The sequence below is a fragment of the Salminus brasiliensis genome, chromosome 24 (assembly GCF_030463535.1).
Source record: "Salminus brasiliensis chromosome 24, fSalBra1.hap2, whole genome shotgun sequence".
NCBI lineage: Eukaryota > Metazoa > Chordata > Actinopteri > Characiformes > Bryconidae > Salminus > Salminus brasiliensis.
In genome coordinates, this window is record NC_132901.1 from 13,979,183 (window position 1) to 13,997,217 (window position 18,035).

Here is an 18,035-nt window from a genome sequence, read left to right on the forward strand (position 1 = left end):
ATGATTTGTCATTTTGGAAAAAAAAGATGATTTGATATGTGAGCTAGTCTGAGGAACAAAGCCTGGTTCCAGATCTCAGGCAGTGTTGACGTTCCAATACCATCAGCAGCTCACCTGATTTATCATCATTAAGCACTGATTTACCAAACCAGGTCTAAATAATACTGGACTCCCATGAGGAGAGCTGTGGAGACGTTCTAATGAACACAGTAATGTAAAATCATGACTTTCTGTAAGAAAGTTATTAATAATAATGATAAGATTAGTGTGTTTTACCGAGCATGTAAACTCATTCAGTAATTTGTACAGGTATATAATACACAGTACAGATAATACAGATATGTTTTTTTAGAAGACACTTAAGAGACATTGCCATGAGCACCCTCCTGTGGTCGAAACAGAGATGAAAGGCCCGGGTGGAACCGTGGGGTGTGTTGGAATGTTTGTGGTGTCAGTTCATTGGAAAGGAAAGGAGATCTGGATTGCTTTGTAGGGGCCGGTCCATATGCCAGTCATCTGCTGAGCTACGAAACTACGCGCCAAATGGGGGCTGATGAAACCAGTGAAAATGTCTTTAGGGACTTTGCTGGTCTCAAATGTAGGCCAGCCTGTTGTCCTGAAGCTGAACGCACTGCATGCCCCAGTGCCCTTCTGTTCTAAAAGCGGGCACAGTGAGAATGAATAGACATGTATGCGGACATAGCTCAGAAACGTACCGTACACACCCTCTCCCACCAAATAATAAACCTCGTTCCATTTGGTAATGTGCAAACACAACCACTGCTCAACACCACATTCGCTTATTAAATGTCTTTCTTTGTATAAAGTCAATAAATATATTATTCTTAAATGTACATTAATAAAATGAATGCTTTAGAATTAAAGACTGAGAGAGATTATCTTGAAACATCTGCAACCGTCAACAACTTGCTCGTTTAGTTCTGAAGTAGGAAGAAAAAAAAGGATATGTATGTAAATTAAGTCACTCAAGTCACTCAATTTGTTGTTGCAACCAGTAAGTAAAGCCATTAGCTGCTAGTTACTGGTTTGCTAGCCACTGTATTGGCTACTAGTTGCTAGTTACACATGTTCTAGCTGTTGGTAACTAGTTTAACCAGTGCTTACTAGTGTAGTTGCTAGTTAAATCCAGTAGTTAATAGTTATGGCCACTATTTTGCTAGCCACCGGTTACTAGGTGCCAGCCAGTAGGTCCTACTTGCTATAGTTGGTTGTAAGAATAGACAGCAGGTTCTCTGAATAAACTGGCAAAGCTACTGTTGGCTGATTTCTCCTGTACATCAAGTTTCTGGCCCGGATTTTTAATCTTTCATCAGTAATTAGTCAATAGGTAGCTTATAGTTACTAGTTTTTCAAAATGGGCAACAATACAGGAGGTGTAGCAGTGGCACATAGCATAATTGATAGACAGACAGAGAAATGAAAGAGAGGTGAAAAGCAGATGCTGAAAAAAGCAGTAACGTAAAGAAAACACGGGAGATCATCCTCTTTTTTAAAATGCTTTATTCAGCTACTGAACCACTATAAATAGCCTACACAAAGCCAAAAAAGCCTCTTACAAATATCGCATGATAGAAAACAGTTCTAAAAAAAAAGATCTACAAAGAGACGGTTCGAAATATTTTGGCAAGATCTCAAAAATATCTGCAACCATCAATAACTTGTTCGTTTAGTTCTGAAGTAGCAAGAAGAAAAAAAGTCACCTAAAAAAACTACATTTGTAGTGTTAATGAAATGATCGCGATAGAAAGCAAAATTGTTTTCAGTGGATGCTTGAGCCCTTTTCTGGGTCAGCATTCAGTTAGAACTGGCCAGCTGTGTCCAGTATAACTGCAAAACAAACACTAGACACAAACAAAACAAACAAAGAAAAAAACACAACTAAAACATTTTTCTTTACTTTTTTCTTTTTCTTTTTTTTTTTTTTTAAGTTTGCACACTTTGGCAAAGTTCTCTAAACAAGTCGCATATAAAGGAAGAAAAAAATGGTTCACTTCAAATATATTATAGCATTTCTTCTTACTTCATACACAAAACAATGCAACGTATATATATATTAAATATATTCTGACGTTCCAGTCATAATAAAAGACTCTAAGGAGACGAATGGAACCCTACGGAAAGGGAAGCTCAACTTAAGGGCCAACGCACCAACAGCAGAGTGCGTTCGAGAACACACAGACTCGAGGGGTGACTACGAAGTGTGTGCGCATGCAGTCATGAGTGTTTTAGCTGTCCTTGTCACGTTTGCAGAAGCGTTGCTTGTCATGCAAGAAACTGGACCTTAAGTAGCTTTCCCAGTGTAAGTGTTGCTCAGTCTTAACACAGGTTATACGCAATAAAACATCATATTCCATTAGAATAACAAGCTAAACACAATCTACTGCAACAACAACAAAAACCTTAGACGCAGAACCCCCCCCTCCAACCCACCCAACCCCAAAACACCCCCCCCCCCCCCAAATAATAATAATTAAAAAAAAAAACCACAAAAACAACTTACAGGAAAATGATATAACAAAAAAACACACAGAATCCTTCACCTTGACTATGAAAAGCACTGGAGGAGAGATGGAAAGAAAAAAACAAAGGAACAAAGGAGCAAAGCCTCCTCTGTCTACTCTTCAAATTCACAGGGGAGTTATATTAGTGGCATAGTGCAGTCCTTTGGAATACATGAAGTGGTCACTCAGTGGTCATAAAATACTCATGGAGTTATTAATGGATGTTATTGTCCACTGTATAGAAAAGGCACTACTGAGTTAAACAAATAACAATAAGAAGAAGAGAGCATCGCCTACAAATACAGTCTACAGTTGCTAGCGTACACTTGCACATTCATAGACCAAACGTTGGAGCTTTCAAGAACTGAGTGACGCTCACTGACTTTGGGATACGGTACAGTGACTAGCTACTAGTTACAACTTGCTAAATACTAGTATACTCTCTAAAAGCAGTTACTAGCTTGCCCGTCACTATCCAGTTGTAGTAGCTGGAGTAGGTAGGTGGTAATTATTCATTTGCCAGCCACTGAACTGGTCACTCGCTACTAGTTTGCCAATCAATCTGCAACTAGTTGCCAGTCACCAGCTGCTAATTGCAAGTTTGCTAGCTGTTGGTAACTAGTTGAACCCGTTGCTAGTTATATCCCATAGTTAATAGGTATGGTCACTATTTTGCTAGCCACTGGTTACTAGTTGCTATAGCTAGTTACTAGTCAAATCCACTAGTTACTAGTCAGTTATAGCTAGATCACTTCTAGTCACCAGTTTTTGAACACGGACAACCTTTATGGAGGCACAGTGGTGACGCATAGCAGCTTTTAGGACAGACAATCATTAAATTCTTGGTTCCAGTTTGGTCCCATTCATTTGAGAGGGGGAAGAGCTTCAATAAAAGAACCCAATACATTGACTAAAAGTGGCCAGTTTGAACCACATGCATGTTCACGCTAAATGAACTGAAGGCACCGAAGGTATTTTACCTGTGTTTACATGCTCCTGCTCTACAAAAGGTTTAAGTGCACCTTACTACAATGTCAGAAAAAAACCCTAACACACGAGGTACCATATGGAGTGTCAGAAGTCCAGAAAAAGTAAAACATAAAAAATCATGGGCGGAAATCCAACTGACAAAAAAGAGGGAAGAAAAAGTATATTTGTTCAACTCGGAAATACACATAAAATAAGCTCTGAACACGTGACTGTAAATAAACAGTATAAACAATCTTCTACCCAGTGGACAGCGTTTCAAGTGTTTTGCTGATCAGTCAATAAAAATAGAGTGGCACTTTTTTCTTTTCTTTTTTTACAGCTGTTTCACAAATGACTCAAAGATAAATAGTGTAAATTCAGAGATTCAGAAAACTGGATAGCTATAGTAGTCTAAAACACAGGTACTACTCAGACAAAGTAGAGGTTGGCCATAGTCAGCTGGTAGCTAGGCTGTACCTAAGGAAAAGCCCAGGGCTGGGTAATGCAATTATCATTTAACTGTCACCTTAATGACAAATATATATATAAAACATAAAACATTATATCTATATTTCTTCAGTCTAGTCATTACATTCACAACGCAAGATCACGGAAGAGCTACCCCGCAAATACAAAATGCTGTGTTGGTCCTAAAAGTTTGACTTTCCTGTACAGTGATCCTGAAGACAGTTACCAACGCAAAACACCTCTAAGAGGACTGAACACATACTGGGAAATACTTTTGTCAATGGAGGTATTGCATTCAGTTTCTGAGAGTTAACATGTTTGTATGTGTGTGCTTAAATGCAATGGCTATTTGTCATCTGTGTTCCCGTGTTGAGCTTTTTTTTTGTTTGTTTGTTTGTTTTTTTTCTCTCTTCCAGTTGTACAAGAAAAACATCAAAATAGTCCATACATCAAAACCTTCAAATAACAGTGAACTAAACAGTGAACTTAAAAGTATTAGTCAACAACAAGTACACCACACACAAGAGAAGGATAAAAAGGTCAGAAGTTATTATCATTCAGACTTCAGAAGTCAGACTACCTAACAAAGGATAACAGATGGCGGCATCTTAAAGAAATCTCGTTCGTATGTTAGAGAACACCACAAACTGTCTTTCTTCAGGGGCCTTTCTGGTTTCTGCTCAGCAGTTAAGGTGATTTGTGTTTTCTTCGTTTTGCCCATTTTTAGATTTTTTTAAGCAGTTTTCTTCTTTTCTTCTGAAAAAAAAAAAAAAACAAACAAACCCAAAAAGGTGTAAAGACAGAAATGAAGTGTGCTGTTTTTCTGTGTTTTATGTTCATAAATACAAGAAAGTTCCTTCAGTGTTCTTCTTGAAGGTTAGACAAGTTACCCTGGAGGAGTGCTGGGGGTACTGTGACCCTGAAGGTTCAAGAAGGTCCAGATTGTCTGGTTAGTTGAAGTGTCAATGAGTACAATTCTGCTGGTTTTAGCATTTCTAGGTTCTCTGACATTACTGGATAGTCCTGCTTTTCTCAGTCTACATTCTTCTGTTTGCAATTGGCCTAGCGTTTCTTCCATCCTTATCTTGGGAGAGCTAGTTGAGCTTGCCAGGCATACACTACACAATGTTTTGCCCAAATGTTCACTGTCAGCGCGGTGTGGCGGTGGCGTAGCTCCCGAGTGACTTTTTGATTTGTACAGCTCGAAACATTGTCGAGTCCTGTAGTGTGAGATTGCCAGCAATGCAGCCAAACCAGTCATTCGGGCAACATTGGAAAGCACTGAAGCATAGAGGGTCATGAGGTGTACACATCAACAGTGGAGTGGCTTCCTGTAATGTCAGAACCAGAATTTCAGAGCACTGTACAATTTCGAAACTCCCATATTTATTCCATGATTATCAGCTAGTTTTTCTGGGGTTCTGGGATTTTGAGGGCACCTAATGTGTGCAACCTTACACCAAAAAAGATAGGGATTTAAGTGTGAGGCGCTCTTCATTTTTGCAATCAGCTAGGACTTCCAGGTAACACTTCACTGAAGGGCAGAATCCGAAAGTTACACTTTTATTTACATTTGCAGCATTTGGCTAACACTCTTATCCAAAACGACGTTATGCAGAAAGACGAATTTAGTACTGCAACTCCTGTTGGTGTAGCGTGGTGTGCTTAGTAGGCTAGGGAATCTAACAGTTCTCCACTTGCGCCTTTCATGACTGACATAGCTGACAAAAACCTACACTACACTTTCTGCAATGTCTATGCTAATGGGCAAAGACATTTAAAGCGATGGAAATTGGATGAAACTGGGCCAAAATCCCCAAAGTTTCCCCAAGAGACGTCAATCAGCCAAGAGATGTTTAGTGTCTGAGGATTCCTTTTGTGGTGTATCTAAAAGGCTAATGTTACTACTGTTGATTATGCAGTTTTTGACAGTATGACATACTCAACTACACTGTGCAACTATTCTAAGGAGTAGTACGGGTAGCCGAGTTTAGCATTTTACAATGGCTTCAAATGGGCCTCAGCCAATCACATACATAAAAAAACAACATGGGAATTAAAAAGCAGAATTCAGGTCATTAGCATTGGGATACTTTTTATGACTTAAATTGTTTCTTTGTTGCTGTATTTTACTAAACAATACTTTAGCTTTTTTATAAGAATAAATGGTTCATATTCTAACAAGCATCAGTTGTCATAACATTTCTGCGGTGAAAAACATCAGAACTGACAAAAGAAGCCGATGCTTCGCTAGAATAAGCCTTTATGAATGGTTACGTAGGTTTGTGTCCGTAATGCCTTACAAATGCTGCCCTTCAGCCGATTAGGTGGAACCGGATTTTATGAATCGTGTAGTGTGCGCCCGGCTTAAGACCTAGTCCTCGGCACGTAAGAAATGCGGTCCAAAAAGATGGTTACAGAAACCCTTGCAGCTTTGAGCGAAGGGTAATGGCTAGGTTCGGACAGAGAGATGGAGAGCTGGGCAATGGTCACATTGTAGGAACTTAAGATGAGACGCTTTAGGAGGTATCACAAAAGGAATGTAGGCACCCTTCAAGGAGATGAATGAGTAGCACGCACACGGATATCAGCAGGCCACACTGGTTCTAACAGTCAGGGTCAGTAGGATTTGGTCGGTGGGTAGTCAGTCATGAGTTGCTTTACAGGGAAGAAAATACAGTAATTCAGACCGGACGCTCTCACATATGACTGGGCAAGCGAGTCCAGTGTTAAGGAAGTCTAGGTCAGCACGTTCTGTAGTCATGCCTGGAGTGAACAATGCGTCAGTTGACAGACGTAGGTCAGTAGGTCTGGTAGAGTGCTTGAACGCAGCCAAAGCCCCTTCGGCTTAAACATTTAGGCCAGCAGGTCTGGTCACGTCTCTTTCTGATGTGTGCAGTGTGATATATTTTTTTTTGTTGGGGGGGAGGGGGTCAGTAGATTTGTCTTCTGCCTATTCTAAACGGACGGTCAGTAGGCTTAATGTGTACTTCTTGGGACGCTGCAGCTCAGCTGTCTGACGTCATGGCTCACTGTTGGGTAGTCTCAGTAGGTCTGGTAGATGTCGTGAATGGGCATCTGGAAGGCGGCTGCAGTAGGGAAGGCTTGAGGCATGTACCCAGCATAACCTCCATAAGCGGCCGCTACGGCTGCGTTCTTCTGCAGAGCTGCCAGGGCAGCTGTGTTAGCATGGGTGGCAATGGGCACGTAGCCAGCGCTGTATAGACCGGCGGCTGCCGCTGGGATCCGCTGCACGTTAGGAGCCATTGCATAGACAGGAGTGATGGGACGACCCTGCGAGAAAGAGAATAAAAGAGTCAGTTTAATTGATGTTTTTGGCCAGAATATTAAAACTTGAAATACAATGAAACAACTCCCACAGTCTCCAAAACATCTCCTACGTGGTACGTTGTTTTTTTATCTGAAATTATTAAGATCTTAGCCGTTCAAATTACATTGCACGTGGCAACCATAAGGGTTCAAGCACATATTATAGTACCTGTTCTCCAGTCGCCATGAGCAAATGACGTTACGGATTACGTTGCCCAAAGGACAGAATTATACACATTGTCTTTGTATTACTTTACAGCATAATTGGGTTACAGCAGCCATTCATCCATTAAATAACTGTGTTAACTGTAGTTTTGCCCATGATTATCTATAACTGTGTGTCATACAGTGCCAGAAACCACATCAGCAAGTCAATTAGAGCTCACCGTAACAGTTAATCAACTGAATTGGAGGTAAAACTGTCTACAAAACTACTGCTTTAATGCTAACCTTCATTTCATCAATGACTCCTGTATAGTTCCTTTGTAGTACCTGGAAGGGTGGAGGCGTGGACACTGCAGGGATGACGGCAGCAGTGGCAGAAGCAGCTGTGGGGTCATGCTGGAGGGCCAGAGGGTTGATCAAGTGCTCCACCGGGTGCATTTTCCCTTCCTCTACCATCTTAGTAGCAGTGGGGGCAGCAGAGAATACGGCAGGATACTGTGTACCCAGAGCAGGCAGACCCACTACACACACACACAAACACACACAATAGAATTTTAATATTAACCAAACAGCGCAATATCATATAACTGTAAATATGTAAACCTCCGAGGAATGTTATTTACACTGCCTGTTAAAAGACTGGGGACGTTTTAACGTCCTTTATTTATCTGTTTCATATATTAATCGTGCCGCCACACATTCTAGTTCTTTGTTCTGATGCAGGCACTCAAAGCTTTCAGGGGTTTATTTGAACTATTTGAACAGAACACTTCCAAAAAGTGCAGAAAATGTACCAGTGTTACCAGCAAATGCTGCAAAATGCTAATAAAATCTACATACGTTACAAAAGAAGGGGAAAATGTCCCCAAACGTTTAACAGGCAGTGCATATACAGTGTACAAAGAAGGTCATGGGAGAATGCGGAGAAAATGAGGTAAAGCAGAAACTTAAGCCTAATCCAAGCCAGGAACTCCACCATAGAGATGCACTAAGCAGAAGCAACGGAGAAAAAGATATCACTCGTTTGTGCGTGAAAGAGAAAAGGACAAAAAAGAAGGGAGGTTCAGACTCACAACCTGATCTCAGTTATGGCAAGTGACTTGGCTTAAGATTAACACCACTAACCACATGCACACACACACACACACATACGAATGCCCATTGTTTCCACAAACAAAAACTCTTTTCATTGCTGGGGTTAATTCAGATTTAGGATCAGCCGGTTTACGTCACAATATTCCTGTCAGCAGTTAGAAAAGCTCACTGGTCAGAGATCAGAGTGGCCGAGGGATCAAGCAGCTCAAACAGAGAAAGCAGGTCTGCTGATTTCAAGAGAAACATAAAGAAAAGTGATTGAAAGTCCCACTGCTTTGCCAATACCAGCTCCACAACTTTTCAACATGAAGCGCTTCAATGCTGGAAGTTGCTCGAGCAGAATGGGTGTATTTTTTGAGATTCGAAAAAATCAGAAGTGTGTGGCGGTAGGAAGTAGATGACATTAGATAAAATAAGTAGTTATTAGTATTTCTCCATTCTACTCCAGTCCTGTAGGGGGCAGCAAATTCAAATGCTTGGATTAATAATTTAATCATTTAATTGCTTTTTTGTAGGTTTGTATTTCTTTCTTTCAATTAAGACAAATTTGAAAGTGAAATTTAATGTAATAAACATGGCTATTTCTAGTCTATAAGCCAATTTTAGGGAAACAATTAAGGTATATACTTTATTTTTTGCTTACTTGAGAACTGTGTGGCGAGAGAAGCGCAACAATGGCTGCATTTGCGTTCCACTGACCCTCTGGAGTTGAGTAAAGTGGAGATGAGTGGTCTACGTATATGTGTTAGTAGGTGTGTGTGTGTGTGTGTGTTAGTCCGAGTGTTACACTGACTTGTGCCAGGCTTAATGCCCACAGGGTTAACAGCTGCCAGCTCCAGACTGGACATGAGCTCATATGGTTTGTCCGGCAGCTTGGTCTTTCCTTCATGGTAGCGGCTGTAAATGCCTCGGCCAGCCGAGTAGCCGCCAAGGTATGAGCCGCGGGGCCCTGGGCCCCTGTTACCGGCCCCGGCGCGGCCACGCCCTCTTACAGTACCTGCTTGAGATAAAAGTGACAAAGGGGGGCGCCTTTCAGACACTGACAGATGCTGACACAGCAGATGTTTTTTTTTTAAATGGCCATTATGTGTCCTGGAATTGTTTTCAACCATATTTCCAACACCAATTGGTTTCGGAAAGGAAAGAGTGGCAGCCTACCATCTCTAATAGTAAAATCTTTGGCCTATATTTATATACACAATGTAAATAAATACAGTATCTAGATCATGTGGTAACTGTCCCTCAAATGTTTGCATCTGTTAGCTTTCGTGGCTCTGTAACAAAGTGAACGATAGCAGGTGCAGTTGAATGGCTGTTAAAGTAAAGAGCGGTCGCATGGTATATGGGAGGCCCACATAGCACAAGAGACTGAAGGAATGAACATGGGTGTGAAAATCAGCTCTCCTTGGTCAACCCAACGAACGAAAATGATCTCATACAAGTGCTTCCAACCAAAGACCTCAAGGATCGATTTGTGATTTGGGTTAGCATTCCTTTGAGAGAACAAGCTTCATTATCACACTGTATCAAAAATCTTAGCTGTTTCTTAGCTTCCAATCCCAAAGCACTCTAAAACCAAAAATGCTAACATTTGAAAAGATTTGTGGGAACTGGATGATCCAGCTTGGATTGGATAGTGACTGGAGCCTACCAGCTCTGATTCACTGCTAACAATGTTAGCATTTATATGTAAAGTCTGCCAGTAAGGCTCTGCTCTGCTCTGTTTATTTATGGTTCCTGCGTATTTACCAGAAATGTAACTGTCAATTCTTGTTACATAATTAGATGATGTTACTGGATTTCAATGCTGTCTCTTAATGTTGGTTCCCATAGCTCAGGGGTAGGCAATTCCGGTCCTGGAGGGCCGGATTTCAGCACATTCAGCACTTTTTTTTCTGCTCAAGCACACCTGATTCAACTCACCTGTTAATTGCCAGGTTTAGCAGGTGTGTTAGAGCAGGGAAATCAGCAAACTGTGCTGGACTGCAGCCCCCCCCTTGCCCACCCCCTGCCATAGCTAGTGCTAACAAAGCACAAACATATTCAAAGCTATTAAATCCCTTTAAAGACTGCACACAAAAGACTGAAATAAGTGGTGGTAACACTGTCATTGGTTGATTTCTTGCCAATTGTGGCTGTTCGATCATTAATGGAGTAATACTGTTGGACATAGGAAGCTCAGAAACAGCACAAACATTGGAACCCATTCGATACAGGAGTCATTATAGATAAACTCAGCGTTACTAGGCTGCAAGTCATTCAGAGTTATTGTCATCAAATGGCTCTGCAGTTAACATGATTTATTTTTTTATTTTTTCAAATTTACATATTAGTCCACATTTGGATTTGTAGTATATTTGGATCGGTTTCCCCCACAGTAAATCTCAATCTGAGACAGAAACGAGGGCAATATGAGGAATGCGTGTCTAACCTTTGATGAAGTAGTCACGATTGGGTCCAATGAGAGTGTTGTAGGGATAGCCATAGTAAGTGAGTGTGTATGGATCACACTGGTACACATAATTCTGCTGTGCGGTGTCGGCGCTGGGCAAAGCCGTGGTTCCCTTGGACGCCTTCTGATAGCGGGTGTACTGCTCCTTATCCACTGGCTTGGCCAGCGTCACCTCGATGCATGACCCCTCGATCTCAGTGCCGTTCAGGTTGTCCATGGCGACCACAGCATCGTCCCGGCTGGTGAAGTGAATGAAGGCATAGTCGCGGATCTTTTTCACACGTTCCACGCAGCCCGGGTTGAACTGACTGAAGGTCTGGCGGAGCGTCTCCTCACTGGTCTCAATCATCAGGTTGCGCACGTACAGGATCTTCACCGTTTCCATGACGTCCTCGTCAACATCGATTTCAGGTTCAGCCCAGTCCACCGCAATCTGGTGACCCCAGAGCTGTACATGGAAAGAGCCCTCAAAGATTAAAGTCATGAAAACAATCTGGTAAAAAGTTATTAATGGACCCAAAACCAGCATCAAAAGTACCAGAATTTTCATGCTCTAACACACCATCCTGCTCAAGTTACAAGCCTGGGCTAAAGTGTGTGTGTTAAAGCAGGGAACACCTTAAAAAGAGCAGGGCAACCTGTGGCTTGTTTGATCCCCTGAACCGACAGGACTGACATGAGCCCTTGGGCAAAGCACCTAACCCCCAACCCCCAAGGTGAGGCAGCTATAGCTGCCTACCACTATGGTCATGTGTGCTCATTGTCCCCCTGGTGTGTGTATATGTGTGTTTAATGCACAGGGGGGTTAAGGGCAGAGCTACAATGCCATCATTGAGAACTTACAGACCCCCTCACTGAGCTCCGCAATCAGTAAGTGTGCCTACATGTGGGTGTCTAACCTGAATGCGTCCAGGCATAAGTTTCCTCCTGGCCATTGCAGCTGCACGGTGGGACTCGTACTCTACGAAAGCAAACCCACGGTTCTTCATCTTATCTGCGGCACTCGCGTATACGATCACGTCCAGCACGCCTTCCGTCACTTTAGAGACCTCATCTAGGATCTCCTCCCGCTTCTTGGTCTTGGGAATCCCACCTATGAACAGACGGCAGTTGTCCACGCTAGAGCAGACACCCAGCAACCGTCCCGGGCGCACTTCATAATTGTTCAGCTCTCGGACAGCGCGCTTGGCCTCGTGCTTCTGGGTGTACATGACAAAGGCATAGCCACGGTTCTTCCCGTCAAAGTCCATCATCAGACGCATCTCATAAATGCGTCCCACCGTCTCAAACACAGGCACCAGCTCGTCCTCGTAGACGTCGCGGGGGATCTTGCCCACAAAGATCTCGCATCCTCGCGGAGGGGAGGGGCCCTGCCAGCCGGGGGGTGGGCCGTATTTGCGCTGTCCATTTTCTTGCACCATGCGGTAGCCCGACCGCTCCATCAAGGCCAGCAAAGCAGCTTCGTTGGGGGCTCCGGCCACGCCCTCCGGGATGGAACCATGGTGGCCTGGGTGATTGGGTGCTGGCTTAGGATTGGAAGAGGGGCAGGAGTTGCTCATGGTGACGGCAGAGGCGGAGTCTTCCGCTGTCATTCTGACACAAGCTTCCAATCAGAGTTGGAGTCTGGTGAGAGAAGGGGAGCATTTGATTAGCATCCTATCACACCCTGTGTCACACTCGAGTCGTTTACTGTAGTAGAGTACTGGTCACACCTTTTTATTGACACAGTCCACAGGAGATGCTTACCCTTGTGTTTAACCCTACAGTTAATGATCTAACTGTTACAACAAACCATTTGAGCTCTGTAGACATTCACAGCAGAAGAGGGACCATCTTTACTATATGAGGTTCCCTACTCCTGTGCATTTTGGAGTTTAGCACTAATTTACCAACGGCATCTCAGGACGTGCCTTATTAGTCAGATTTGGAGCACTTCCAGGCCCAGAGATGGGAACCACTGTCTTTATGTACAACCTGCTTTGCACCTATTGCATTTGTCTTGACTTACGAACAGTGTGGTAATGAGGAATGCCATGAAGTAAATGAGTAAATATGTGTAAATACCTTAAAGACGACCTCAGCTTGGAGGAAAAGACTAACCAGCTGAAGTTCTCCATTTTAACCAGAAGAGGGCAGTTCAGTATTGGAGACTAGGTCTCATGAAGCCTACTTAGTGTTTGTAATGTAATATCAGTAACATAATCACTAATTCAAGGAGGACCGTCTCAGACAATTGCTGTTTCTCCACTAATTGCTGATTTCACACTTGTTAATCAACAGCTTCATGATTCAGGCCTATAATTTAGGCCTGTACACTCACAAACTCCTATTCTTCATAGGTCCCTACACACACACACACACACACACACACACACACACACAAACAACACTTAAATCCTGTTCTCCACCTAAAGCTGCCTAATAAAGCCAGATTAGCCTTGTGGATCTACATTCTTCAGAATGGAAAAAATCCCCAAAATGCCCAAATCCTCCAGGCTGGATTTCTCCTGACGTGGCACAAGGATCCGGACCAGCAAAAGATACAGGAGTAAAAAAAAAGTTGTAAAGATACCGAATCGCAGCAGTGGTGTGTTCACAAACCAAGGTTAAACTGTACAAACAGTGTGTGATTGAAAGCTGAGCGTTTGCTTGAGCGTAATTAACATTCTGGCAACCATTCTGTGTTTCCGTCGGCCTGAAAGAGTTCAAATGCAGGCTGAGAGTAACCGAAGTTTAACGTGTGTTTTATTTGCTTTAGGTTTCTTTCCCTTTGGCCTGATTAAAGCTGAGATTTAGCAGGGCCAGTCAGGTGGACTTTGATACCCGTATCGAGAGTGTGTGTGTGTGTGGGGGGGGGGGTTGCTAGGTGATCAGGCCATGGTTATATATGCGCAGAAGGCTTGATCCAAAGACCCACACACAGCTTAAGGAGGAACACACTCACCCAGGCTATGACACACAGGCTTGTTTGATATCTTGTCAGGACATGGGGTCATACATACACTATACGGACAAAAGTATTGGGACAACTGCTCTTTGTTTGGTCTTCTAAAATCATAGATATTAAAAATAGTTGTTGCAATGACTGGGGCATTGCTGTGGGGATTTGATTGCATTCAGCGACAAGATTGTTAGTGAGGTCAGGATGCTGAATGATCACCACCCAACCTCATCTTCATCCCCAACTTATCCTAACTCAAGTACTGGATGGAGCACCAGAGAACACAGTGCCACTGCTCCACAGCTCAGTGCTGGGGGGGTCTTTTAACCCCTTTTTAGTCCACAATGCCTGGTATTAGGCATTGTGCCAACCTTATTCTGTATTCTTCTATACTCTATTGGCAATACTTCGCTAGCGGGATTAGACAAGCTGTCAGCTCTGTCAGCAATGGGTGCAATTTAAAGTAGCTAAAATTATTTGAAATAATTGGACAGTGTATGTCCCACATATATCACATATGTGTATGTGTAGGGCAACCTGCATAACACCTACATAAGCCGTTCATGACTTACACACCTACAAAACGTTTATAAAGGCTTATTCCAAAAAGCATAACTTCTCATAACACTTGCTGAGGTGATATGGTGTCAGAGTTACCAAAAACAGACACTAAGCTGTGTCACTTAGTTTTTTATTAATGTGTTACTCACATATTTAAGGAACACTTGGGTGAAAAAATCAAATGAACATAATTTAACACCTAATCCAGGTGCAGTCAATCAACCAAGGCAAGGTTTGACCTCTGATGTGTGCTTTTGTAGTTTAGGACAGGAGGCGTTTGGCTAGCATGGCTAACAAACACTGGACTTCACCTGACTGGACCTGGACTGTCACCAATCGCATCTCTGTAAATACAAGCCAAAATCTCAGAATTCCATTAAAGAGCTATGTGAAGGGCATGGATAGCGATGGAAAGGCATTCCGGACCTCAATGCATGGAATGATCCCAAATGCTTTGCCAAAGTAAAAGTGGTTTATGTCCTGACCAGGTTGGCCAGATGGACTGACGGATGGATCGATAAGCTGAAATAAGTCATTCTAAATGATACCATGTGGATGTGTGAGCTTTGAGCAGGTGAGGGATGTTTTTGTGCATGTTTTTAAGGAGATGAGATTGGTGACAATCTAATTACAGTGTTTGTGAGCAACGTTAGCCCAGCCTCTCTCATTCTAAAGCAACAAATGCAAACTTCAGATACCAAACATGTTCTGGCTGATCTGCTGCATATGGAGTAAGTGATCGGTCAGTGGTCATTTGATTTGTCACCGAACTACTCCTATAACTGCCTACATTTAAAAGGAACTTTCTAACCCTAGAAACCCTGGAACCAAACCCTAGAAACCAAAAAAAACATGGTGTTGCTCTTTCCTTTTAAACATAGAAACTTTGTAAGAAAGCATTTCACAAAGGCATGGCCATATAGCCGGTCCTCACATTGTAGGTTAACCCTGTTCTTTCCATTTTTGTACACAGACACACACACACACATGCACAATTCTCCTACACCATGAACATGTTAAACAGTATAAAGAGAAGTGTAAAGGTCAACAATAAGTAATCTCTTCAGGTCACGTTTACAACCACAAACACACACACACACACACAGTTTAGTCAGTACCTGCAGATTTCATGGTGTGTTCCGAGAGGCTCGCTGTAAAAGCATGTGACTGGCGAGATGACTGAATAACAGACAACTCAGCAGAACTGAACCAAACCTCACACACACACACTTCCTCATTCACACATTCACTCAGACACACACACACACACATACACACATACACACTCAAAAATCAGTATATGGCTCAAGGCCAAGCAGAAACAGGAAGGGTATCGGGCTGGCTAACTGCAAGTCCAAAGACAGACCAATCCTAATCCCCATTTTCACTCTTCTGAGGACATTAGTCAAACTCGGCCACTCCCTAAAGTCCTAAGTCCGGCTCAAAAGTTCCACTGTCAACAGCATTGTGAAATACAGCCATGCAATTGGTCCTCCTTCCATCAGACGAATCTGCCAGCGAAACTACACAGAAAATGATCTCAGTACAGACACCACAAATCATGTTAACCCAAACATTCTGGTCCAGACTTCTTTCATTACTATCTTATTATTTAGTTCATAAATCTTTCTTTAGCTCATTATCTAGACTTGACGGTGCCACTAACAAATGAGCATTTCCATGACATCCATATATTTGAATGAAGAGAATAATCTGGGTGCATTTTGGGCATTTTTTTACGTTTTTATAGAAATGTCATGTGTGATTGTTTAAAACTGAGCAGAACTATTTCCTACTGGTTACTGAGGCTAAAGTTAGGCCTAGACAATTCCCATATATCAATATTACATACTAGTATTTATATACAAGGTAAAGGTGCACATACTTGTCACTGTACTAAGTACAGCAAAATGTGTCCTCCACATTTGATCCATCTGTGGTAGTGAACACATACACATACACACACACACTGGTAAACTAGGGGCAGTGAGCACACACACACACTCAGAGCGGTGGGCAGCCAGTTCCAGCACCCGGGAAGCAAAGAGGGTGAAGGGCTTTGCTCAAGGGCCCAAAAGCTTGCTGAGCCCAGGTTTTGAACCCACAACCCTGTTATCAATAGCCCGGTGCTCTAACCGCTGAGCCACCACTGTCGAATGCCAAAAAACTTAATTCCATTTTGGAGCATTTCTATTGGTCCATGAACTGCCAGGTTCACATCCTAACAAAAATGGAGATACAGGGTTTTGGAGATAGAGAAACCAGAGTGTGAGCGAGAGCGAGAGCAAGAGGGAAGGGAGGGAAGGGAAGGGGGGGAAGGGGGAGGGGGGAGTGAATGAGAAGTGGGGAATGAATCACGACTCAGCAGAAATGAAGAGGTAGCAGAAAAAGAAGGGGAAAAATGCTGGATGTTTGCCAGAGGTCGTGCAAGGGTAAAGTTGGGGGCTGTGACGGAAAACCTAAGCGGAAGATACGGAGGTTGTGAACTGTCCTGAGGTGTGTGTTATCTTGTTTGTGTGTGTGTGTGTGTGTGTGTGTGTGTGTGTGTGTGAACAGGAGTGTGCGATCACGTGAACGCATGTCTGAGTGTTTTTGGTTTCTGGAAGTGAAACTGTTAAGGTCCCTGTTCCGTTAAGAGATGCTGGGAACAGCTGGAAGTGAAAATCTGCAGGGGGACGAACGAGAGAGAGAGAGAGACAGACAGAAAGAAAGAAAGAGAGGGGGAGAGAGAGAGACAGAGAGAGAGAGGGGGGGGGAGAGAGAGAAAGAGAAAGAAAGAGAGAGTGAGAGAGAAAGAAAGAGAGAGAGAGAGAAGGAGAAAGAAAGAGAGGGGGAGAGAGAGACAGAGAGAGAGAAAGAAAGAGAGAGTGAGAGAGAGAGAAAGAAAGAGAGAGAGAGAGAGAAGGAGAGAGACAAAAAGAGAGAAAGAGAGAGAAGGAGAGAGAGAGACAGAGAGAGAGAGAGAGAGAGAGAGAGAGAGAGAGAGAGAGAGAGAGAGAGAGCTGGTGGGGTTTGATCATTTTCCAGCCAACATGCTGCCTCTATTTCTCATGGTATCTGCTTGGCAAAAGTTGACCTTTGTGTGTGTGTGTGTGTGTGTGTGTGTGTGTGTGCAAGAGAAACTTGAGGCAGCAGCAGGTGGATGATTAACTCACACAAATCACTGCCTGCTTGAACATAGACACACACACACACACACACACACACACACACACAACCCACTAAAACCTTAATGTGTTTGTGTGTGCTGGTTTTAGTGCATTTTCAAGACAGTTGGACTTTACAGGACAATTAGAGGACAGTAGAGGAAAACAACCAACACAAGTTCGGTTGCTGAGGTTATTGTTAGGAGCTATTTTTACATACATCCCACTGTCACAACCTCATATCTCCAAAATGCTAACTTTAAAGGAGGGGGTAAAAACTTTCCTACTTTCCCTGAAAGGCAATGGGGAAAGATATTCTTGCAGATCAGTCTGGAGCATTTCTATTGGTTCATTCATCATAAAATTTGGACAATTTTAAAAAACAA

The 18,035-nt window shown here is 42.8% G+C and overlaps 1 protein-coding gene across 5 annotated transcripts in view; it reads right to left on the reverse strand.

Moving 5' to 3' along the window:
- Window positions 1-2,482: 2,482 nt before the first annotated feature.
- The window catches only part of rbm47 (RNA binding motif protein 47), a 41,419-nt gene continuing 25,866 nt past the window's right edge, over window positions 2,483-18,035 (reverse strand). For 3 of the 5 annotated variants that reach the window (XM_072669743.1, XM_072669744.1, XM_072669742.1), the window contains exons 2-6: window positions 11,901-12,624; window positions 10,981-11,449; window positions 9,343-9,549; window positions 7,782-7,975; window positions 2,483-7,253 (exon numbers count right to left, since the gene is read on the reverse strand). In XM_072669743.1, coding sequence (XP_072525844.1) covers window positions 7,005-7,253; window positions 7,782-7,975; window positions 9,343-9,549; window positions 10,981-11,449; window positions 11,901-12,593 — 1,812 coding nt within the window. In that variant the 5' untranslated portion in view covers window positions 12,594-12,624 and the 3' untranslated portion in view covers window positions 2,483-7,004. Of the gene's footprint in view, window positions 7,254-7,781; window positions 7,976-9,342; window positions 9,550-10,980; window positions 11,450-11,900; window positions 12,625-15,621; window positions 15,695-18,035 lie in introns of those variants that run through there. The other 2 variants (XM_072669745.1, XM_072669746.1) reach the window with 2 other exon arrangements.